The sequence below is a fragment of the Protopterus annectens genome, chromosome 2.part1 (genome assembly GCF_019279795.1).
Source record: "Protopterus annectens isolate FY-2018-M chromosome 2.part1, PAN1.0, whole genome shotgun sequence".
NCBI lineage: Eukaryota > Metazoa > Chordata > Ceratodontiformes > Protopteridae > Protopterus > Protopterus annectens.
The window spans coordinates 1,149,178,754-1,149,205,049 of NC_056729.1; the positions used below are offsets into that span (position 1 = coordinate 1,149,178,754).

General features: G+C 38.1%; 1 protein-coding gene across 2 annotated transcripts in view; it reads left to right on the top strand.

Moving 5' to 3' along the window:
- Positions 1–26,296, top strand: part of CLU (clusterin) — a 229,419-nt gene that overhangs the window by 61,423 nt on the left and 141,700 nt on the right. For both annotated transcript variants that reach the window (XM_044062683.1, XR_006363635.1), the window contains exons 4-6: positions 4,480–4,650; positions 11,797–12,226; positions 12,557–12,685. In XM_044062683.1, the coding sequence (XP_043918618.1) occupies positions 4,480–4,650; positions 11,797–12,226; positions 12,557–12,685 (730 nt within the window). The remainder of the gene's footprint in view (positions 1–4,479; positions 4,651–11,796; positions 12,227–12,556; positions 12,686–26,296) is intronic.

Consider the following 26,296-nt stretch of genomic DNA (forward strand, 5'->3'; position numbering starts at 1 on the left):
GGAACTTCAGTCATGAGTCTGCTCTTTCAACCTTAAACATTCAAATATAGCTTAAAATATGGTGTAAGAGACAGCAGCTAACAAATCAAAATATATTTCCATGTTTTGGATGTGCTTGTCCTGTAACTAAGTTATGCACTGTTCTGTCCAGTCATAGGCTTTGTTAGTTGCATTACCATTAATAGTAGTTATTTGAAGCATGAGATGATCCTAATTATTTCCATTTTCCCTTAAAATAATTTCAGAAAACAGCGCATGAAATAAATATGACTTTTGTCAGTATCCTGATCATATCTGTATATTTGTAGACATTTATATGGCTTATTGATTTATTTATTTTATTTGTTTATTTCCATTTTGTTTACTGGGAAGGTCTCCTGGGCCATAGAGAATCCATTTTCAGTGGAGGACCGGAGAGAAAAGCTCCATAGTGTGAGAAATTAACAGTTTGCATTACAAAAAGTTTGCAGATAACTGCAAACTAGGAGCCATAATCGAAACTCCTAATGATGTGGACAAACTACAAAAGGGCCTCACTGAGACAGATACCTGGTGTCAAAGCCATGGCCTGAAGCTCAATGCCAAAAAGTGTATTGTCATCTCCTTTGGTAAAAACTCTGTACCCATGAACTACCACATAGCTAGTAGTCTACTTAATGCCGAAAATGTGATAAGAGACCTTGGGACACAGGTGGACAGTAGTCTCTCCTTTGATAATCACATCACCACAGTGGTCAGGAAATCCTTCTACGTGGCTCATCTCATCACAAAAGGATTCTCATCCAGAAAAAAATAGGTCATTGTTCCCCTCTACTCATCACTCATTAGACCCATTATAGAGTACAACGCCCCATTTGGTATGTACCTCACAAGACATCTACAACAACTGGAAAGACCACAGAAATACCTCACAAAGAGGATTACTGGCCTCAAACAGATGCCTATGCAGACCGTCTCAAAAAACTACAGCTTTACTCCATCGCATATCGCCTACTTGGGGGCGATCTCTGCCTAACATACAAAGCTATGTCAAACCCAGAGCTGTTGGACATGCTCCACTTAAAGAAATCCCAATCCCTCTGAGCTACATGCTTTAGGGACCTAAACCTTGTCACGATAATAAACAGAACATGCTGGAGGGATAGATTCCTGTCCCAGAGACTTCCCATACTCTGGAACAGACTACCTATCTATGTCAAACAGAGCTCCTCATTAGCACTCTTCAAGAAAAATCTTGATGATTGGATGGGAAATGGGAAATTCACCCCAGGGATCACTTCTGTGGCTCTGCTCGACAGGGGCACAGGAAAATAATTTTCTTGGGTGGCGAAAGCCAGGGTACATTTTTTGGCTAGGCTTGTATGGGCCCTAGGGCCGATAGCCTAGACCTTGGGACACAGGTGGACAGTAGTCTCTCCTTTGATAATCACATCACCACAGTGGTCAGGAAATCCTTCTACGTGACTCATCTCATCACAAAAGGATTCTCATCCAGAAAAAAATAGGTCATTGTTCCCCTCTACTCATCACTCATTAGACCCATTATAGAGTACAACGCCCCATTTGGTATGTACCTCACAAGACATCTACAACAACTGGAAAGACCACAGAAATACCTCACAAAGAGGATTACTGGCCTCAAACAGATGCCTATGCAGACCGTCTCAAAAAACTACAGCTTTACTCCATCGCATATCGCCTACATTGGGGCGATCTCTGCCTAACATACAAAGCTATGTCAAACCCAGAGCTGTTGGACATGCTCCACTTAAAGAAATCCCAATCCCTCTGAGCTACATGCTTTAGGGACCTAAACCTTGTCACGATAATAAACAGAACATGCTGGAGGGATAGATTCCTGTCCCAGAGACTTCCCATACTCTGGAACAGACTACCTATCTATGTCAAACAGAGCTCCTCATTAGCACTCTTCAAGAAAAATCTTGATGATTGGATGGGAAATGGGAAATTCACCCCAGGGATCACTTCTGTGGCTCTGCTCGACAGGGGCAAAGGAAAATAATTTTCTTGGGTGGCGAAAGCCAGGGTACATTTTTTGGCTAGGCTTGTATGGGCCCTAGGGCCGATAGCCTAGTACCTACCTATGAACCTATGAACCTATGAGTATGTAAAAAAACATTTTGCAATACAAAAATAAAAGTCAATACAAAGAATAAGTATGTACAAAATATGAGAGAAATTTACAGTAGTATAATCTGAACAATGGTATAGATTAAAGATTTACTTAATGTGCTGTCCTTACAAACTCTGTTTATAGAAGTATTTATTATCTTTCTATCTACTGAAGGATTCTCACACACAAAAGAGAGAAACACAAAAGTGAGAAACCAACCACAAGGAACGCAGGTAAAGATGTTCTGAATAAACCACTGGTATTCCGCCAAAACACTGATAGCAATCCGTCATATAATCCAAAAAAAGTTCTTTATTAAAATACAAAGAATGAGCGCTTTCACGTGGTGAATCCATGCTTCATCAGATGTCAATTAAAACAACACATGCACTGGTATATAACCGCTAAAACGCGGGAAAATTAGCTAAATTGTTTAAAACACAAAACCTGCGTTCTAGAGCTGAAGCTCTATAGATGCGCTCATTAAGCGACGATTATTTTACAAATTAATTAGCAACTAAACCTCAAAATGATAACAAACGCTGAGTCTAGCTAGAATATCATAAGATGCTGAACATGATATTTTTGATATGTGAATAAACATATCCTATATATAAACTAAGCATTAATATATCCAAAGATCGTTTATAAATGGCTTTTTAAAACTGTTGACATAAATCTCAGTGTAAATGAAATAATTATACAAACATAATGTATCATACTATGCACTTCCTGGTGATATCAGAATAAAGGCAAAATGAACAATGTAGATTTTTGTATTATCTTCTAAAATTAACTTAGTCTAGCTTATAAACATATTATAAAAGAAAATAACACTGCAGTAGTCAACGTTAAGTCACTGACATATCAAAATGCTTAAATAAAGATATTTATATGTATGTTGTTAATGTTCCAGACACTAAACATTGTCAAACCATAAAATATATGTCTTTAATACTGAATTTATAAAATAAAATAAAATATGTAAATGTACAAATATAGATGTTAGAAACTGAAACTCACTAACCCACTAATATGGCAAGAACGTAAACAAAAGAGAGGAAAAAAAGAAAAAAAGCTATGGTTGATGCTTCTTTTACTGACAAAGTAGACCAGGGGTATAGTTAGAGATTTACATTTTGTATTCAAACCTAATATTGTTGCTGCCACTAACAACCTATCATTTTAAAAAGGTACTCAACCCTCAAAATACAAACTCACAGACATATAGGAAGGGGACACATTATTTTCAACTGCTACCATTTATACCAATAAAATGCTATTTTAAAGGTGTATTCTTTTCGCACAGGCATTCGTTGGATACCTCTGTACTGTAAATATGCATTTACACAGTTCTAAACATTCTGTTTTTTGGTTTTTGTTTTTTTTAGAAAAACATTCTGTGCTTTTTTGAGTGAAGTTTCCAAGAGATGCTCAGAAACAAATATGCTCATTTGAGTACACTGAGAATGGCTAGCTGCACCCTTGAGGTGGATATTTGTTTCTGATGTCTATCAATTGCTCCTGATTTTCAGCAACACCTTCCATTTTGCATCAGCATTTTGATTTCACATTCTTGATTGTTTGACAGGATGTAAAGCCCCATAGTTAAAATATGAATGCATAAAGTTGCATGTTTCTTACTTTTGTTTCTGAAAAATTCATGCTAATTTAAATTTGTTTAAACTATGAGTGCGGCGTCTAATTCTGGGCTTGCTTCCAGAACACATTCAGCTTTATCCTCGATTCATGAGATCAGAAGTTAAGGCCTTTGTCCTTTAGATTCATAAACAATGAACTCATAAGTAAGGGGCGGCAATTTACATATCAAGCTTTATCAAATTGTCACTATGAACATGGGAACATAATAGGCACGCGTTCATTGGACCATGAGTTGTCTAGGCATATACACCTTTTTTGCACTTTGTAGTGGTGGAGTACATACATTGCAGCACTTATATATTCACATGTACACTTCTGTGACCAGTAAATTTGTGTTATAAATAGCATCTCTTCCCCTTCTGCCTATTTCCTGCAAGTAGCAAAAACAGGTGATACATAACAGATCTTTGTAGTTCTTTGAGCCCTGTGGTTAACTTCTATGATTTTTTTTCTGTCATTCTGTCATGCACTAGTATTTAATGCCATTGTTTTGCTATAAGAGTGGCATTGCTAATTATGAAAATATACCACCCTGATCTCTGATCAGTATGTATTTAAAATAACTTTTTTTGTTATGCAGCTGGACTTCTGCATTGACAGAGGCCACCATCATCTCTCAGTGACATTCCTTTAGATGTGAAGTCAGTAATATGTGACTGAATGGTTCTTTTCTGCATGTACAGGAGGCTTTGAAACTAGCAAAAGAAGCTGAAGAAAAACTTATCCAGCAACAGGAGGGGTGCAATGATACAGTGATGGCTTTATGGGAAGACTGCAAGCCGTGTTTAAAGCATACTTGTACTCGATACTACTCCAAGGTCTGCAGTACTGGCTTTGGCTTAATGGGAAGACAGGTAAGATTGCATTTAAGGCACCACACCACTAAAACTCGTTAGATACGTTTAATGAGAAATTCAGGTGTTTAAATGTTAATACCAAGAAGAAACCATCCTGCAAAAGGATTACAGCTTTTATTAGTTAAAATGGCACTTTTCATTTAAAATTACAAACAAAATCTCTAACATTTGAATCTAATTATATTTACTAACAGCTTGCCTTTCTATACTTAACATAGTATTAAGAATTGTACCTTTCAACTAGTTTGTGTTCCTTGGCATTGCTTTCAGTGAAGGTATTGTCTCCAACTGACAATAATGGCAGAGGTATACCATCAGTAGATGTAACCTCACTGCTACACTGTGCAGACAGCATTATTTCTGTTAGTGAGAATTCACAGGGAAAATGGTTAAATTGAGAAAGCAACTGGTCACTTTGTACCCCTGCAAATAAATACAAATAAATAAACAAACAAGAAGTCCTTATGGTGGCAGCATTATTTTTAACTCCTCCTAACCAACATTGTGTTAGCACAACATGTGCTTTATACCCCAGCAGATACTCCAGGATGAAAGCATAACCTGTTATTATATAAATCTTGAAACTCATTATCCTGTAGTGATGGCTCACTGCTTCTGTATAGTATGTTATACACCCAACTTCTCTCCACCCCAACCCACCATACATTACTTCAGCATACCTCTCAGCTGTACAGATTTTCCCTGAATGTACAGATTTTGCCCATATTTTGTGCCCATTTCTCATAAAATTGTGGTTTGTCTGGCAAATAATTGGCAAATCTTTAGAGTTGAAGTCAGAAAATAATGGCAGACATTTGAGTTTCAAACTTCATACCCTTCAGACAATTCATGCTAATAAAAACCTGTTGTTCTATCAACTTTCTAAGTTTTTAAGAGAAATATTTAAAAAGTGCCCTTATTTTTGGGCCTTTGTCTCCCCATTACTGAAGGTTTTATCCAGATTTCTTGGTACAGCAGGTTGAGAGGTATGCTTCAAAGTGACTGGTAATCTCAGTAGCTCAACAGGTAGCATGTTTGCCTTTTGTGCACACAGCTGTGAGCTCTATTCCCATACAAGATAGTCTGATTAATTTTCCAATATTGACACTACATTGTAGCATAAGGTGGGTGTAGCATTGTTGAGTTTCGTCCTTCAGATGAGATATTAAACTGAGGCCCCATCTGCCTGAGTCGGTGGTAGTTCAGGTGGATGTAAAAGATACCATGGCACTTATCGAAAGAGTAAGAGAGGTTCCCTGGTACTCTGGTCAAATTTCCCCAGTTAGTATGAATACCACCTCATGATTCCCTTCAAAAGAGACCATAGGACTAGTGGGACTAATCTGATCAACAAAGTGTAAATATGTAAATATTAGCCAGAATGTTTGACACGGCTTTTCTATTACATCCTTAGAAAATATCTGCTTCAAAATGGCTGTTTGTGGTTATATAGTGGATGCAATATATATCATAGCAGGTGATAAACAATTACTGTTTGTGTAATAAGGCGTTTTAACATGGTCATTATTAAATTCAGTATGTCGGCTATCCAATTGTAAGGATGTATTCTGACATAATGTTTAGATCCAGTAAGGGAATACTCAAAGAATGAAATGGTGTTATCTTTCCATAGATGTAGAAACTGGCTTAGTTTAAAGTCAGTCTGCTGCACTTCATAGTTTATGCCTTAAATTTGTAATAGACAGGGACTGCTAGGTAGCATGTTAGACTGTTAGAGACTGAGTGACATGATTCATAATGTTGTCCTAGCTCTAGCAGCTACTAACCTTTTCAAGCACTCTTAACTCTACGTTTAACATAGATAACTGTCAATTGGCTACTTTTTACTGTCTTCCAAAACTGCATAAGAATCCTTATAATCCTCCTGGTCGTCCCATTGTGGCAACTACCAACTATTTTTTACAAAATGCAGGGGAAGTTATACATAAACATTTACTGCCTTATGTAGAAAAATTGGATTCATATATTAAGAATTCTTTTGATTTTGTTCATAAAATTTCACATGTACAATGGACTCAAGATATGTTCTGGGTATGTTTAGATGTGGTGAGTTTATACACTAATATTAATCATAGGGATGGTATGCGAGCTTTACATTATTTTTTGGGTGATAGCCCGGTTTCCCATTACATTTTGGATTTGACTGATTTCTGTTTATCGAATAATTTTTTTTAGCTTTAATAAAAATATATATCAATTAAAAGGTACTGCCATGGGGGTACCTTTTGCCCCCATGTATGCCAATATTTTCATGGCTAAATTTGAATTAGATTATGTTTATACTAATAATTTTTTAAAGAATCTTGTGTTATATTTTTGATACATTGATGATTTAATTTTTTTGTGTCAGGGAGGTCATCATTCTGTAATTCATTTTGTATCTGAACTTAATAATAATAATTATGATATTAAATTTGATTGTTTACAAGTAGGTACAAAGGTTAACTTTTTAGATATTACTGTAGTGGGTAGAGAAGGTGAATCTATACTTACCGCTGTTCATCAAAAATTTGTTGATGGAAACCAATATTTGTTTGGCCCCAGCTGCCATCCTCCTCATACAATTGAATCTTTACCTTACAGAGGAATAGTAAGATTGTCTAGGTTATGTAATGATTATCATGATTTAGAAAGACAAATTAATAAACTTGTTGATATGTTTTTACATAGAGGCTATACGATTCAATGCATTATGAAATCTATTCATAAGTTTATAATGGTTACTGAAGGACATACCATTCCGACTTATACATCTAAACAGTATAATAAAGTACAGCAAGATGATATTTATTTTGTTACTACGTATAATTTAATGAGTAAGAAAATTTGGGATATAGTGAAATATTATTGGAAGTTCTTAAGGAAAGATACAATTTTGAGTAAATTACTTCCTGTAAATCCTAAAATTGCCTATAAAAGAGGACAAAGTTTGGGTGATATGTTGATTAGAGCATATTATATATGCCGTATTGACAAGTTAAAATTTTCATTAAAAACTTTTGGTACTATACCTTGTTACAGTTGTAATATATGTCCTTTAATAAAGCTAACATTTAATAAAATAAATAATAAAATATTTACACAAAACCAATGTTTTTCTTGTTATACTGAGGGGGTTATTTACTGTCTCAAATGCCCTTGCAATCTTTTTTATATTGGAAAAACCAAAAGAAAATTTAGGGTTAGATTACAGGAGCATGTCCGTGACATTAGGAGGGGGGCAACAGAAAACTCGGTTGCATTACATTTCTTAGAAACTCATAATAGTAATGCGGATTTGCTACAAGCTACTATTTTAGAGCAGATTTTTGTTAAAAGGGGTGATTATAAGTTATTAAAAAAATATGCTACTGTATAAAGAATCTATTTTTATATTAAAATATACTACATTATCACCTAATGGTTTAAATATAGAAATTAATTGGAAATATCTACTTTAATAGCAGATATTTTGCTGCTTAATATTTTTATATATGTTTTTTATCTGAAATTTGTATGTACTTTTGTCTATGGAGAGAGTGGAGTTTCTTTAAATGTTATTTTGTTTAATTGATTAATTAATTGATATTTTTCTCATTATTGTGTATATAAGGGAATGGATTTTCACCATGATTTATGTGCTCATTGAAGGCTGTGGTAGCCGAGGCGCTAAGACACAATTTATGGAATAAATATTTTTCTACGTGGAATCTTCATTGTTTTTTCTTTACTTTTAACTCTAAAATCTGTATTGTTTTAGCAACATATTTTGCTGAGTTATGGAATGGCAAGCCAACCAACTAGTATAATATTCAGGAAAGTTAATTTAAGCCCACTTACAATCATTATAGGGCTGTGTTCTTAAGCAGTAATCAAAAAGGCAGCTGCTGTACAAGTCTTCAATCCCTCCCCATCATGAAAATGAATCATTTGTGGGGAATGGTGGTGATACTGTATCAGTCAATATGCAGTGTATGCTAGGGCTGCCTACATGTTGTAGAACAATAAATGTCAGAGCCCAAGGCATGCGAATGCACATTATTAAATAGCAATGCATATTATATTTATTTATTTACTGTCTGATAACTGGATAGGTTGGCTGGTATAAGACCCTTTTCAGCCACAACCTAGGCATAGAGGCATAAAGCAGTGTACATAAAATACTCATCTACATTGGTAAAAGCATAGACAGAAAATATACATTGATATAGATGTAAACCATAAAATATAAAGATAAAACATAACAGGTATGTTGAATGATTAAGAAAAAGTGTTTCATTTAGTCTTCTCAGATGGATGAACATTCTTGCTCTCTCTCTCTCTCTCTCTCTCTCTCTCTTTCTCTTTTGGCTTTTCCCGGTTAGAGATCGCCACAGTGGATCACCTTGTCCACTCATGATTGGCAGTGGAGTTTTTACGGTGTCGAGTTGCCAGCCCGGCGCCCAACCATCCACGGAAGGCACACACATGCACACACTCATGCCTAGGGCCAATTTTAGCATGTCCAATCCACTTGCAGCATGTCTTTGGAGATGTGGGAGGAAACTGGAGCACCCAGAGGAAACCCACATGACCACAAGAAGGACATGCAGACTCCACACAGAAGACACCCCAGTCAAAGATTGAACCAGTGATCCTCGTGCTGTGAGGCAACAACGCTAACCGCTGCACCACCACGGCCATCCCTGGATGAGCATTCTTGCTGTCAAACCTTAATGGTTTTGCAGTGAGCTCTGTCCTTGTTATAAGGGTTTTATGAGGTAAGGAGTCAGAATGGCCAGGTGTTTTAATTGATGGAGATAAAATACATCTAATTTGAATATGTCACTGGTGGCATGTTTTGATTGGTGGAGGTATTCGAAACACACCATCATTTTTGACTGCAAGAATGCTTATCCATCTGTGAAGACTAAATAGAACAGTTTTTCTAAACTACACCAGTTGCCTTATTCCTCTGAGGAAGAGAGGTGGATAAGCCAGCTACACTCAGCTGTGGATTAGATTTGTTTGCATCCCAATCAAAGTCTTGTTTTATTTGCCCAGAAATCCAGGTCCCTGTATTAAAGGTAGGATATCATAAGCTGCCTTAAATGAATGGATCTTTGGTATTCTAGCTACTGACACTGGTGACACTATTTTCTCTTCAACTGTTGTGATACCTTGGAATGCTCTTGTACCTTCCATCTGACAAATTATTCCCATAGTCCCCTAGGGAAAAGTCTGTCTTTAAAGACTCATAAAACAGCCGATTCTCTATGTACAGTAGTGGTATTATTTAATGATGTTTTGCTTGAATTATCTTGTTTCACGTCATCTTCTTGAGACCTCTCACCAATGTTTACCTCTAATGAAGTGCAACTTTAGTCAGCCTTGTAAAAATATTCCATCAGAATCACATTTATAGGCCAAGTATGCACACATCCAAGGAATTTGACTCTGGTTTCAATGACTCACTAAGTATGAATTACATAAATGACATACATCAACTATTAAGAACAAGACAAACAAAATACATGCAACTATTAAGAACAAGACAAAAAATGTAACTATACATATACATGTACTGTACATATACATATACATACAAGGTACAACGTGCAACTCAGTGCAAGAAATACTGAAACTTTGAAATAAACAAGTATTAACAATATGTAAACAATACTGCAGAATCATTGGAGGCTTGGGAAAAAGAATGCCCCAACCTAATAAGCTGAGTTAACCATTTATGAACTTCATGGCCTGTGGAAAAAATGTTCTTATATCTGCTTGTTTTGGTGCATATTAACCTATAATGTCTGGCCAATGGTAATAGTTGAAAGAAGATGGTGGCCTGGATGTGAAGGGTCAGCGATGACCTTACCTGCCCTTTTCATGAACCTGGAATAGTACATGTCCTGTAAGGAGGGCAGATTAGCACCAATGATATTTTTCTCAGAGCTGAATATTCGATGTAACCTATTTTTGTCATGATTAGACACAAATCTAAACCACACTTATAGATGAGCTGAGAACAGACTTAATGACTGCTGGATAGAACTGAAGCAACAGTTCATGTGGGAGCTTAAACTTCCTCAGCAGTCGCAGAAAGTACATTCACTGTTGTGCCTTTTGTATGATGGACCCTACATTGGTCTCCCACTTCAAGTCCCAGGAGATTATACATCCCAAAGTCCTAATGTACATTCAACTCCAGTGATGTTTCTGAGCTAATTTGTTTAGGTCTGATTAATTTCAAGGCAACTCTTCTAACTTTAGTTTATGGCCCCCATAAATGTATTACCGCCACCCTTCCTAGAATATGCCATTATCGTTTAATTTTATTTCTAGATGTTATTTATATCTTCCATCTTTCATTCATTGTTTATTTTTTTCAAATTCTGGAAACCTTCTAGTATAAAATCACCAAAATCACTTAGAAGCTTAATGAATTTTTTATGTCTTAGCATTGTTTATTTTCTCATATCTATAGCACCATGTATTGCGTTATAACTGTATCTTAATTATGGAATTTTCTGTAGATCTTTTGTCGCCAGACCTCCATTGTAAATGGGTTATTTCTTGTAAGGCTTTTCTGGTTAACAACCATAAAGCTAGACTGACAGATACATAAAGCAGAATTGGACTGTGGAGAATTTTTGAATTTTCTGTTGCATCCTCATCACTGATGTTTACATTTGGCCTTCTCTTGTTGTTCCTTACAGGTGTGTGCAATATTTTTGTTGATGATGCACCCTTATAGTTTACTGCCCAGAACAGAGGCATATTCATATTCATACTGCCAAGCTACTTGACTTCATCACTCCTTGTACTGTCTTGTTTTCCTTATCTATTCCCACTGGAAGAGTTAGTGGCATTAGACAAGCTTTAAAATGCACCTCTTTGTTTAAGAGATACAGTTAGTTACAGTACAGTTCTTAAATATTCGTGTATAATTAACTAATGCATTGCTATTTGAGAACTGATGCTTTTACATATGTAAACAAAACAGGAATAAAGTTCAGTTCATATTTTACAAATAAATGATTATGAGTTGTTAATTTATGTTAAAATGTTTCGGTTATGCTGTTTATTATAATTTTAATAACTACAAAGTTTCTAAAGTTAAGACCATATTTCTAAAACGTCATATTTGCCTCCCTTTAGCTAGATGAATTCCTGAATGAAACATCCCCAATCTCTATATTCATAAATGGACAAAAGCTTGATTCACTGTTGAAAACAGATGAGCAACAAGAAAGAAGATTTGAAGATCTAGAGAGCCGTTACACTGTTGTTGAAAATGGAGTACATGACATCTTTGACAATGGCATGCAAACCTATGAAAACACTCAACCATCATTTAGGTCTTTCTTTGGAGACTTTGGCGATTTCATGAGAATTCCATCATTTTTCCAAAGCTTTGGCTTCCCATTCCACAGATCAAGGGTCATTAGAGATCATCATTCTGTATTTCATCACAACTTGTATGATCCGTTCCGCCCATTGTTTGAAATGACAAGAAAGATGTTTGAGCAAACTCAACGACTAATGGAGAAACAAAGGCATTTTTTCAGGGATCCAATTTTTTCAACAGGTATTAAAATGTGGACTTTATGGTATCTTTACCTTTTTTTGTAAGTTGAGTCTACTTTTCTTAAGATGTCCATTACACGTTTATATTTTTGAAAGAAAAAATTACTTGAGGGAGTCTATAAGCTATCTTATATATTTCTACTACAGAACAACATTTTAATTCCAATAAATATTATTATGTTAATAATGATATTCAAAACATGATCAAATCACATAAAACAATGTATATGTGCATGCATTGTAAGATCAATAAAAAGAGAAACACTTAGATCAATAAAAAGAGAAACAGTTTAAATAGTTCCATTTCATTGCTTTTCGTGATATGATTTAGGTAACTACACAGTAACATCGAATGAAAGTAAAGATGGCCAAATGCAGTGTAAGGAAATTCGACGCAACTCTGCTGGATGTCTTCAGCTAAGTGAAAAATGTGAAAAATGCAAGGAAATTATGTCTTTAGGTAAGCAAAATATATATTTTTTCTTAACCTGCTGCTAGAAGCTTTCAATGAATACGTACTTGGAACACTACAGATAGGACCTTCCATCGTATCTACTGTCATTGTTATTGTTAAATCATATCAGTCTTTGTTTCATTCTTATCTATCTTTTATTAGTAAGTAAAAGTCAGATGAATAAAAGCATAGCATTTTACACTTTTGACATATAGCACAAGGCATTTCTACAGTTATAGTACATCAGACATAGAAATTAGGCATTTTAATGTAAAGGTGTATGAGTTACAACCTACAACAACTGATATTTGAGAAAGAGAGTAACAACATAAAGCCATCTGTTATCTACTCACCGACTTCATTGTATGCTCTAATTGAAAAGCAGTTGTTCTCCCTGCAGATGGTAACATCAGACTTACTCTGTTCTTTCTCCATCCTCAGATGATATGTACCTGATATAAAAGCAGTTTTACAAAATGCTGTATTTACTAGCTCTAGCACACTAACTAGTAATGAAAGAACCTTAACTAGTCTCACCTGCATACATTATGTAGTCAGTGGAATAGAACTGCAGTGTAAGGGTACAAAGTTAAATCCAAAACATGAACTATGTAATGTAATCCATGTTACTGCAAGAGTCTGTGCACTGAATAGCTATTGGTTTTGATAGCTGGACAGTTACTACAGCAGAACTGTAACAGCATTATTACAAATCTTCTACATTCTGTAAGGGCAACTCCCATTTCATGGATAGCTGAGAAAGGATTATTTGCCAACTTCCCTGCTTACAGATTTGGTGGCTAGCTTAGTGTCTTGCGAATGTGTGCCCAGATGAACAGGCTAGTTTCATATATTTCACTGGCCAAGACAATTTTAAAATAGCAAAAGTGATAGCTGCATATAGAAAGTGACATAATGGATGATGACAGCATATTGTATATGTTTTATGGAATGTCGGTGTGGTGGTGAAGGCACTTTATTAAAGTATAATTTGTTACATGCATGCTTCTTTCTTTTATAAGCAAAGCAAATAACTGATCAGATGTTATGATTTTTTTGTTTCTTTTCCCTTAACAGCTGAGTTATCATTGCACAATCGCAGTTACTTTGCATAACATGGTGGCAGTAGAAATGCAGTCTATTCTGACCATTGAAGTGTGTCCAGTATGTAAATACTGCCTCCTCCTACATGGCTTAGCTAAGCTTTTCCAACTGTACAATACCCTCTTGAAATTCCCTGCAAATTTATAGCCACCACATAGTCAAGCAGCCTGTTTCAAGGGTCCACAACTTCTTCATCTTTCGGCTTTTCCCGGTTAGGGGTCGCCAAAGCGGATCACCTGTCCGCTCATGATTGGCAGTGGAGTTTTTACGGTGTCGAGTTGCCAGCCCCATGCCATACCTTCCACAGAAAGCACGCACCCACACCTAGGGCCAATTTAGAGTGTCCAATCCACCTACAGCATGTCTTTGGGATGTGGGAGGAAACTGGAGCAACTGGAGGAAACCCACGCGATCACAGGGAGGACATGCAGACTCCACACAGAGGGCACCCTCAGCCGAGAATCGAACCAGAGATCCTGTTGCTGTGAGGTGGCAAAGCTAATCGCTGCACCACTGTGGCCACCCTTTCAAGGGTCCACAACTAACTTTCAATAAAAATTCTTTCTCAGGACCAACTTAAAGCGACTACCCATCGACTTCATCAGATGGCCTTAACTCCTTCCTCAGTCCTTGTGGCTCAGATTTTCATAGAATGTCCAGATTTTTGCCTTGTATTTTTTGGTCTGTTTCTCATAAAATTTGTGTTTTTCAGGCAAATCATTGAGGAATGAAGTCTCTGTATAATGTCAGGCATTTGAATTTCAGACTTTCATATCCTTCACAAAATGCACACCAATACAAAGCTTATTATTCTAATACGTTCTAAGTTTATAAGAGCAGATTTAGGGCATTTGTTCCCCCATTATTTTAGGCTTTGTCCAGATTTCTTGTAATAAGAGGTCAAAAGGTATGATACCATCAGTTTTTCACATTGCATCCTGTGCACCCATCCTATAGCCTTTCTGTCTCTCCTAATTAGTAATGAATACAAGTTCAGCATACTGGACACAATTCATATGCTGCTGAACTATAATCCTACAAACACCTTCGAAACATGACAAAAAAACAAGTTACTCCTGATAAGAAACATTATTACTTCATATTCAAAATGGCATAAAAATAACACACCAAAAACTGGGCATGCTCTATAGATCAAAATGATTCCTTACCAACTCCTCAACAGTTACTCTAGCCAAAGCATACCCCCGTCCTTCAATTCTGTATGCCTCACACATTCTGTCCAGTATTCAGATCTCCCTAAGATCAAAACTTGAGCTTTGCTACAACAAAGTAGCTAGATATGCAGCAAATGAGACATATAACTCCCATTATTGCTCTGCCCTCAGATATTTAAACTGGCTCGAGTTACCTCACTCTCGTAAGTTCAGTCAAATCCCCCTTGCTCATATGATGGTATATAAATCCTTATCCTGCCCAGCAACCAGCACCAATCCTAATTACTACCTCCTCAGTCACCTTCTTTGCTTATCTGAGAAGTACCTCCTTGAAATCTTCTTCTTCTTTCGGCTGCTCCCGTTAGGGTTCGCCACAGCAGATCAACTGTTTACATTTCTTCCTGTCCTCTACATCTTGCTCTGTCACACCAACCACCTGCATGTCCTCTCTCACCACATCCATAAACCTTATCTTAGGCCTTCCTCTTTTCCTGTTACCTGGCAGCTTCATCCTTAGCATCTTTTTCCCAATATACTCTGCATCCCTCCTCAGCACATGTCCAAACCAATGTAATCTTGCCTCTCTGGCCTTGTCTCCAAACCTTCCAACCTGGGCTGACCCTCTAATATACGTATTCCTAATCCTGTCCATCCTCATCACACCCAGTGCAAATCTTAACATCTTCAGCTCTGTCACATCAAGCTCTGACTCCTGCCTTTTTGTCAATGCCACTGTCTCCAACCCATATAACATAGCTGGTCTCACTACCCTCTTGTAGACCTTTCCTTTCACTCTTACTGGTACTTGTCTGTCACAAATCACTCCTGACACTCTTCTCCACCCCCTTCATACTGCCTGTACCCTCTTATTCACCTCTCTTCCATACTCACCATTACTCTGAACTGTTGAGCCCAAGTACTTAAACTCATCCACCTTCGCCACCTGTACTCCCTGCATCCTCACCATTCCTCTATCCTCCCTCTCATTCACACACATATATTCTGTCTTAGTCTTGCTGACCTTCATTCCTCTTCTCTCTAGAGCATATCTCCACCTCTACAGGGTCTCCTCCACCTGTTCCCTACTCTCACTACAGATCACAATGTCATCTGCAAACATCATAGTCCACGGGGACTCCTGTCTGATCTCATCTGTCAACCTGTCCATCACCATTGCAAATAAGAAAAGGCTCAGAGCTGATCCTTGATGTAATCCCAGCTCCACCTTAAACGCATCCATCACTCCCACCGCAGACCTCACCACTGTCACACTACCCTCGTACATATCCTGTACCACTCGTACATACTTCTCTGACACTCCTGACTTCCTCATACAGTCCCACCGCAGACCTCACCGCTGTCACACTACCCTCGTACATATCCTGTACCACTCGTACATACTTCTCTGACACTCCTGACTTCCTCATACAGTACCACAAACTCCTCTCTAGGCACCCTGTCATATGCTTTCTCTAAATCCACAAAGACACAATGCAACTCCTTCTGACCTTCTCTGTACTTCTCTATCAACACTCTCAGAGCAAACATTGCATCTGTAGTGCTTTTTCCTGGCATGAAACCATACTGCTGATCACTAATCATCACCTCCCTTCTTAACCTAGCTTTCACTACTCTTTCCCATAACTTCATGCTGTGACTGATCAGTTTAGTCCCTCTGTAGTTACTACAGCTCTACACATCACCATTATTCTTAAAAATTGGTACCAAAACACTTTTTCTCCATTCCTCAGGCATCCTCTCACTTTCCAAGATTTCATTAAACAATCTAGTTAAAAACTCCACTGCCATTTCACCTAAACACCTCCATGCTTCCACAGGTATGTCATCTGGACCAACAGCCTTTCCATTCTTCATCCTCTTCATAGCTATCCTTACTTCCTCCTTGCTAATCCACTGCACTTCATGATTCACTATCTACACATCATCCAACCTTCTCTCCCTCTCATTCTCTTCATTCACCAACCCCTCAATTTACTTTTTCCATTTGCGCAACACACTCTCCTTGCTTGTGAGTACATTTCCCTCATTATCCTTTATCACTATTACCTGCTGCACATCTTTACTAGCTCTGTCCCTCTGTCTAGCCAATCGGTACAGGTCCTTTTCTCCCTCCTTATTGTGCAACCTTTTATACAACTCTTCATACGCCTTATCCTTAGCCTTTGCCACCTCTCTCTTTGCCTTGCACCTCATCTCCTTATACTCTTGTCTACTTTCTTCATCTCTTTGACAATCCCACTTCTTCTTCACCAACCTCTTTCTCTGTATACTCTCCTGTACTTCTTCATTCCACCACCAGGTCTCCTTGTCCTCCTTCCTCTTTCCAGATGTCACACCAAGCACCTTTTTAGCCATCTCTCTTACTAGCTCTGCTGTAGTTACCCAGCTATTCAGTAACTCTTCACTGCCACCCAGTGCCTGTCTTAACTCTTCCCTGAACATCACCTCACAATTACCCTTTTTCAATTTCCACCATTTGATCCTTGGTGCTGCCCTCACACTCATCCTCCTCTTCTTGATCACCAACATCTCCTACAAACCACCATCCTATGCTGCCTAACTACACTTTCCCCTGCCACCACTTTACAGTCTCCAATCTGCTTCAGACTGGCCCTTCTACATAAGATATAATCCACCTGTGTGCATCTTCATCCACTCTTGTATGTCACCCTATGCTCCTCCCTCTTGTTAAAATACATATTCATCACAGCCATATCCATCCTTTTCGCAAAATCAACTACCATCTGACCTTCTGCATTCCTTTGCTTAGCACCATACCTACCCATCACTTCCTCATCCCCTCTGTTCCCTTCACCAACATGCCCATTGAAATCTGCTCCAATCACCAGTCTCTCACCCTTGGGTACAGTCATCACCACTTCATCCAACTCACCTAAAATTTTTCTTTCTCATTCATTGCACACCCAACTTGTGGAGCATATGCACTAACAACATTCATCATTACACCATCAATTTCCAGCTTCATAAACGTCACTCTATCCGACACTCTCTTCACCTCCAAAACACTCTTAGCATACCTCCTTGAAATCTATAAACAAAACAAATCTATAATTCAATGCCGATATTCCTACTCTGTGGCCATATCTGGAACATTATTCCTACAGATATTAGAGCAATGCGTTGTAGTGACATATTTAAATAATCTTTAAAGAAATTCCTCCTTAACTCTTGGCTTTGTACACGTCTTACACCAGGCTGACACTACCCTTTATTACTTCCTTTTCTTTCCCTTGTTTTTTCCACTTTCCTTTCTCTCTTCTCTAATTTGCCAAATCTCCAGTTACTTCTCCTGTGGCTCCCTACTTTAACTCCATTTTCTAATCTCTCCCCAGCTATAAAATCTATCACCTTTATTTCAGTCTTTTACCCATATTTTACAAGTTTAGCATCTTTATCATTGATTATCATTATTGATAGTATTTCACTTGGTGTTTAATGTCGTATCATTCATTTTCAATATTCACTGTATGTTCTACTGATTTGACTTTATTTATCCTGTATGTTGACTCTCATAGTCAATACTGCACTTTGTGGGATAATATTATGCTGTTTCATTAAACTTTGACGGTGGAGCTTTTCTCTCCAGGACTCTGCTGAAAATGGGATTCATGCCCATTCAGACTATCCTGGTAAACAGATGTCAAATAAGTAAATAAAATAGGTGATTCTTCATTGGTCTCATAAAGGGTCATATATCCCAACCCTTGTTCTGTTTCAATTGACCATTATCTTGTTTTTGATATGCACTAAAGAAGCTGGGTTACTTTTGGTGGTGGCTATTACAATAAATTTCCTACCAGAAAAATTATGGTGGTGCTGTTTGTCCTTTGTAACTTGTATTGTGTCGTGTTGTTTTTGGATGTGTACCTCAAAGGCTTATCCGTGTACTGCTTTTTTTTTTCACATACAGTCACACACTTATATACACACACATACACACACACACACACACACACACACACACACACACACACACACACACACACACACACACACACACACACAAACACGCCTGCGCACACATATATATACTTGCTTTGGTGTATTATAACTAAAAGAGGTCAAAGAAGGACATGGTTAAGAAATTATATATGCTCCTGTGTGTGTATGTGTCCATATTCATCTCTCTCTCTCATATATATATATATATATATATATATATATATTATTTATCTATCTATCTATATATATATATATATATATATATATATATATATATATATATATACACACACAGAATTACACAACACACACACACACACACAGACGTACCCATCCTCAGCCCCTCTTTCCCACCGTCCACACACTCAATTATCAACTAGAAATAAACCAAAACAACAGCATCTTTGAAGGACTATAATAGGTTCATTTAGTAATATAGCACACACCAGGAAAAATGGCAAACCATGTTTCACTCTCTACAGAGCTTCTTTAGTGTATCACCAAAATACAGTTTATAGTTCAAATGGAGGAACTTGTTTGATCAGTCACATTTCTTTAATGTGTAATGTAGATGAAAGCAAGTCTTCAGCAGGGAAAGTGTCAGATATGCAATGCAATGGTGGGTGTGTATGTGAATCACTTTGCACGTGTGTGTACATATATTAAACTACAAAAATCCCAAACATCAAATAACCAAAAAAAGTAACAACGGCACAAAAATCCAGCAGCAAAAAGCACCAATGCATAAAACCTGAAATACTGATGGAAAAGCATTTACCTCTCACAAAAATCCCAAACAAAGTACTTTTTGCAGGGCCAAACCTCCCTCCACCCTCTTGGTCCCATACTTCCTGAACTTATAGATCAACTCCATGGTCACTCAAACATAAACAAGGAAGTAATCTTAACAAAGAAGGTAACCATGTCCAGTGCACATTACGAAACTGTACTGGCAGTGATTTCATGTGCATAATAACCACTCACATTTTGTTTCATACCAACCCACTTTCTAAAATACTTAAATCAGCCATACACTCAAGTCTGTCCCATACATACATACCCAGTATACACTACCACACTGGTACACGTACATGTATTCTAATAAATGCTCTGTTGGCATTTTGCTTGTAGTATATCTAGCTACTCTACAAAGCAGTCAACATTCCCTATATATGTATATGGGTCATCCAGAGAATATCGAAAGATGACATCGCCGAAATCGGATTCATCGTAGATGACATCCACGAAAGCTGGGTCTGTATTAGAATCTCGAAGGTTTAATGCTTCGAATCACTAAATATCAAACTTTAGTGATAGAAACATTAAACCATCGAAATTCTAATATACCCTGTAAAAAAAAAAAAAAAAAAAAATTAAAGGGTGTTTAGGCAGGGGGGGCAAGACCGCCTGCACCCCCACACCCCCGCTACTTAAATATACCAACACCGAGATCGCACTTTAACAGAGTATGGAGCGGAAAGGGAAGATTCCCTTTCCTACACTGTAGCACGATCTTGGAGTTGGTATATTTAAGTAGCAGGGGGCTTGCCCCTGCCTACACTCGTTAGTTTTTTTTTATCCTAAAAATATTTTTATAGGTGTTCGATCATTTAATAGTTTGATGCATACAGTCATTCGATGTTTATGCATTCAAATTATTAAACTTTCGCGTTTATAATATAGACCCCAAAAACCCACTTTATCAGTCAACCGGATGAACAAAATCATTCCCAGGTAAGTAACCTGTTGGCCATGAAGGTGAACGTTGCTCTTTCCCAAACTGTAGTGCGATCTCGGAGTTTGTATATTTAATGGGGGGGCACAGCCCCCCCCCCATTGGCAGGGTGTGGGGGGCATAGGGTGGGTTTTGAGTGTTCTAGTGTTGGTTTTATGTGTGTTTAGGTGACTTAGTACTTACCCAGGGAAGGATTTTGCTCATCCAGTTTGCCAATGAAGTGGGTTTTCGTGGATGTTGTGTTGATGTCTTCGATGATATCAGCTTTTGATATTATCAGGTAGACCCACACACACAGACACACACACACACACACACATATATATCTATATATATATATATATCTATATATATCTATATATATATATATATATATATATATATATATATATATATATGTGTGTGTCTGTGTGTGCATGCAGATAGATGTGTCTGCGTGTGTATGTATATGTTCACAGAGAATGAATACGTGGTCAACTTCCATACATTATTTGAACTGTAAAATATAAGTCCCTTCAGCTATATGAATAGAGTGAAACATTGGAACTGCCTGTAAGTAAGCAGTTTTACAGGAGGGTGAGCCACCTGCAAATTCAATGGCTAGGCTATCCTGTTATTTAATTATTCTTACTCCAAAGTCACACAGAACTGGGGACGGCATGATACACTGAGTGAAAGGATTTCAGTATCACACTTATAACCTACAGGATGGGCGATGCACAACCTGTCATTTGAAAGGTGCATGCAGGCTTGTCCTCCATAGCAAACATGATGGTTATAGTAATGTTTCCTCATTAAACTCCAGCATTCTGCTTCTTGTTGCTATATTGTATTAGTGATATAATGCTCCCATCTTCACTTTCACTTTTTGTCATAGGTTATCAAGTGTATTTGGGGAGGTCCATTTAAATAGTCTGTACACATATATATGCAGTATATATCATAATGTACATGCAAGAACACACACAGATGCATAACATATATACATACGCGCACACACACACACACACACACACACACACACACACACACACACACACACACACGCACACACACGCACACACGCACACACACACACACACACACACACACACACACACACACACACACACACACACACACACACACACATAGACTAAACAGTTTTGCTGTGAAGTATTACATGGCATTAGGTACATTGTTTTCTGACTGTTTTCCATCTTTTTAATTAGCTGTTTTAGTCCTGGGGGTTGATACAAGAGTCAAACGGAATTATGTACAGTGGCTTGAAATGAAAATGTAGGATAAACATTTGGGATATTGTGAAAATTCACATGTAACAATCTTTTTAATTTTAAATTTAATAAAATGGCTTACAGTTTTTCTTTTTTCAGTTAGTATTATTTTAATAAAGTCATTCTTTATGTGAGAGAGATTGGGCCCTAACAATTATGACACATTTTGAAATAATATGCTTACAGTTTACAAGGCTAATAGTAGTACATGTGTATGCAGCAGTTGTCTTGCAAACATAGTAAAGTTTTTAGGGTCTATATCAGGTAGTCAAACTTTTAAAAGTTCGAACACCATATGGTCGAGACCATATATTCAAACTCTTAAAAGATTGAAAAAAAAAACAAAAAAAATTAAAAAACAGAAAAAAACCTACCTGAAAGCTTAACCAGGGGGGCACCCCCCACTCTTTAAATATATCAACTCTGAGATCACACTACAGTGCAGACAATGGAAAAATTCCATTGCCGCACTGTAGGAAGATCTCCGTTGAAACGTTCAAACTTTTAAAAGTTCGATCATATGGTGTCAACCATGTGATGTTTGAACTTTTAAAAGTTCGACAACGTGATAGGAACCCAACTTTTTAACAAGCACTGTAGACTTGAGTGTGTACCATTGGACTTGAATTTGTGACTACACCATCATTTTTTTCAAATTCTGCTAGTGGCTAAGGTGCTAATACAGCCACCTGGTACATAACAACAATACTTGGTAATGTCAGGCACTTCTGTCTTGGGGAGTTGGGAAGTAGGCTCTGTAAGAATGACTTTCTAACTCTTGGCAGAAGCCTGGCACAGTACAGTCTTCAGATTGGGGTAGACAGTGAATGGAGTGAAGGAGCTGCCTTATTAGTACTGAATCTTGTTAAAGGCCTGGAGCTGTGCAGGCCTGAGGGTAGAATGGATAGCTTACGGCAGTGATGGTAGTGGGTTTTTATAGCATATGTTTCCAATATCACACTATGCATATACTGTTCTTATATTTAAGCATCCATCATTCTCCAAAGACTAGACTGATATTACTAGGTTAATCAAACTTTTAATTTAATAATAATACTCATTTGTTAAAAGGTCAGCTCACTGGACACAGTACATTTTCAGGGGTGAACCAAGAGTAGTGACAAATGAGGACTGGGGGAATCAAAGCCTGTTGGATTTGGGGGTTGGCATAATGGCTAAGGTTGGCTAAGGTGTTTATCTTACAGACACAGGTTACGGGGCTTGATTTTCATCTTTGAAGGGAAATTGACCAGGCTTAAAATGGTTTGCACAGGCATTTAGCCTAGTACTTATGAACTGTACCTCAGGAACACAGCTCACAGCCTTAACTCTGCACCAACTGTTATTAGTAAACCTAACAAACATGGTAGACTTGGGCACCAGCTCAGTGCCATAATGGTGAATTAGACCATAAGCTTCTGGTGTCATTCTAAGGGGATCTAGCATCTGTCTGCCTGGGATGGCATGATCAACAGACCACGATGCTTTGCCAGAGGTGGCCTGCACCTGTCGCCCTTGAGATTCCGGATACTGGTTAAGGCTCTTGCCACCCCTATATTGCCTTTTTTAGGCAAGGTTCAAATGACAAATTCACCACCGTAACAGGTACAAGCAAGCAAAATCTGAGGGTAATGCTACTCAGTGCTAGAAGTCTAAACCTCAAAATGCATTCCCTCGGAGCACTCCTTAAAATGGAGAACATCAACATCTGTGCAGTGACAGAGACCTGATTCAAGGCTCCAGTGAGCACCCCTGCATTACCAGGCTCTAATTCATACCACACCTTTCGGCCACCTAACCTGGACTGAAACACTAAAGATGGAGGTGTGTCCATATTCATTAAGGATATCCATACCTCGATGCTCAGCATAATGCATTGTGATTATCCAAGTGCAGCTAACTCTGGGCAAGACCGCAATCCAAATAGTAGCTTGCTACAGATCTCCCACCATGCCCCAGGATTCCCACTCCTCATTTCTTGATACACTGGAAAATATTAGGGTACAGCCCAATACCCTAATAACGGGCGATTTCAACTATCTCACCATTAACTGGGAAAACTAGTCATGTACCAACTCTTTTGCTCAACATTTTCTGGAATTCATAAATTCCAGTGCCTTGGATCAACTTATCCACACCCCCACCAGGGGCAACAATATCCTAAACCTGGTCATTACCAACATGGATGACTGGTATTCCACACTAGAGATCAATTCCTCCTTGGTCAGATCCGACCACAAGCTTATCACCCTAGACATCCACATCCCACCCCCACCCCCCACCCCCATTAGGGAAACCACCATAAAAAATTTCTCCAAAGCCAACTTTGCGCTTATTAAGACACAAGTGGCAAACATCACGACACCCGTGCAGACAGACAATAGCGGCATGACTGAATCCTGCACAAATGCACTTTATAAGCACTTACATGAGTGCATGGATCATGTTATCCCTAACAGAACCAAGATGCTATCCTCCAAAAAAGGAAGCCAATCTGGTGGTCCCCTGCCATAAACAAACTCTACAACAGAAGAAAGAAACTGTTGCAAAAAAGAGTAAAATCCCATGATTGGAGGAACACCCTGGTCAGCCTCAGTAAGAAGCTGAAATCCCTCATAAAATCCTCCAAAGCTAGTTACGAAAACAAAATCGCCACTGATTCTAAAGACAACAAAGCATTCTATAGCTATGTCAAGAATCTCAATATATAATAATCTCATATCTGCTCTGAGTTACAGCACAATGGCACTAAATATACAGAACCAATTGATATTGCCAACATCCTGGCAGATAGGTTCAGTGCTAACTTTACCCCCCTCTCACCCCCTAAAGGGCACATCTCTATACCAGAAGAATGCAAAGTTCCTGTAAACATGGCTGCATAGGTAAAAAACACACTCTCCAAAGCCAAGAACACAGCATCCATGGGATCTGACAACATCCCGGGCTGCGTTCTACACGAACTACAGAACGAACAGGCACCCACCTAAGTACCATGTTCAGTCATAGCCTCACCTCAGGCTTTGTGCCCACTGAATGGTGCACAGCAATGGTTATCCCACTCCACAAAGGGGGAGCCACCATGGACCCCAGGAACTACTGCCGCATTAGTCTGATGAGCCTGGTCTGCAAGGCCAAGGAATGTATCATCATGGAACTTATAAACAAAGATATTGGTAATTTCCAAACTCTGGAACCCACCCAGTTTGGGTTTGTAAAAGGTAGAGCATGTCTCCTAAACCTGATAGACGTCTTTGAAGCAGTCACCAAAGCAGTAGACGAGGATAAGATGGTTCACACAGCCTATCTAGCTCTCGCCAAGGCTTTCAACTCCATCCCCCACTCTGGAGTTATAGATAAACTCACTAAACTAGGTATAAATCCCTGTGTCACAAGATGGTTTGCCAACTGGCTCACTGACAGACCAGTGACAAGTGAAGTACCACAGGGTTTAGTCCTGGGTTCTCTCCTGTTTGGTATCTAATTCTCTGAGGTACAGGCTAACACAAAAGGTCTTTGCCTGTTAGGATATCTGAAATAAACTGAAATATTGCACAAAGCACTGTTTCTTTCTTTGTTGATAGGGAAGCCCATTAGACACGTGTTGCATTTTTCAGGGGTAGTTCTGGAGCGTTGCCTGGTTAATTAGCTTGCTGAGATGCACACAGTAGAGGTTTATTTATCTATTTACAGTTTGATAACTGGGTATGTGAACTGGTGTACCAACCCTTTTCATTCATGGCCTGGGTACAAAGTTCATCAGGAAGGCATAACAGTTAATCAGTGGTGAAGGGCTGCAGGCAAAAGGCAAAGCAGTAAAGTTTGCAAGCTATATAGTAAGATATGGTAGTAGAGTAGAAGTAGAGATAATCACTTACTATAAAAATATTAAATCCGTAAATAAAATTGTAAACAAAATGAGTATAGATTAGCATAAATGAGCTATGTTAGCCACCAAAATGAAGCAGTGCAATGTAGTGGTAAAGCTGAATGGGCTGGCCAGAATCACAAAGACAGGTGCATTTACAATCCAACTGAAGGGATTCCCTAACATATTTGTCAGCGATAGTGCAGTGCTATTGTTTTTTTTTTTATTTCTGATGGTCGATAGCTCTGCATGTCTGGCCCTGTTCTGGCGAAAGCTTTTTCTCCAATGTCTAGTTTGAATCTAGGGCTGACTAGAGTGCAGCTATATTCTTGGCTGTTTCTAAGGGAGTAATTTGCTTCTCTAATTTGCAGCATTCTTCTGGCTAGAGGACAATAAAAATTTGAAATAGTGTATTAATCAAAAATGAGTCTCTTAGTAACAGGAATCCAAAGCGTTTTTTCTAATAAGTTACAGTGG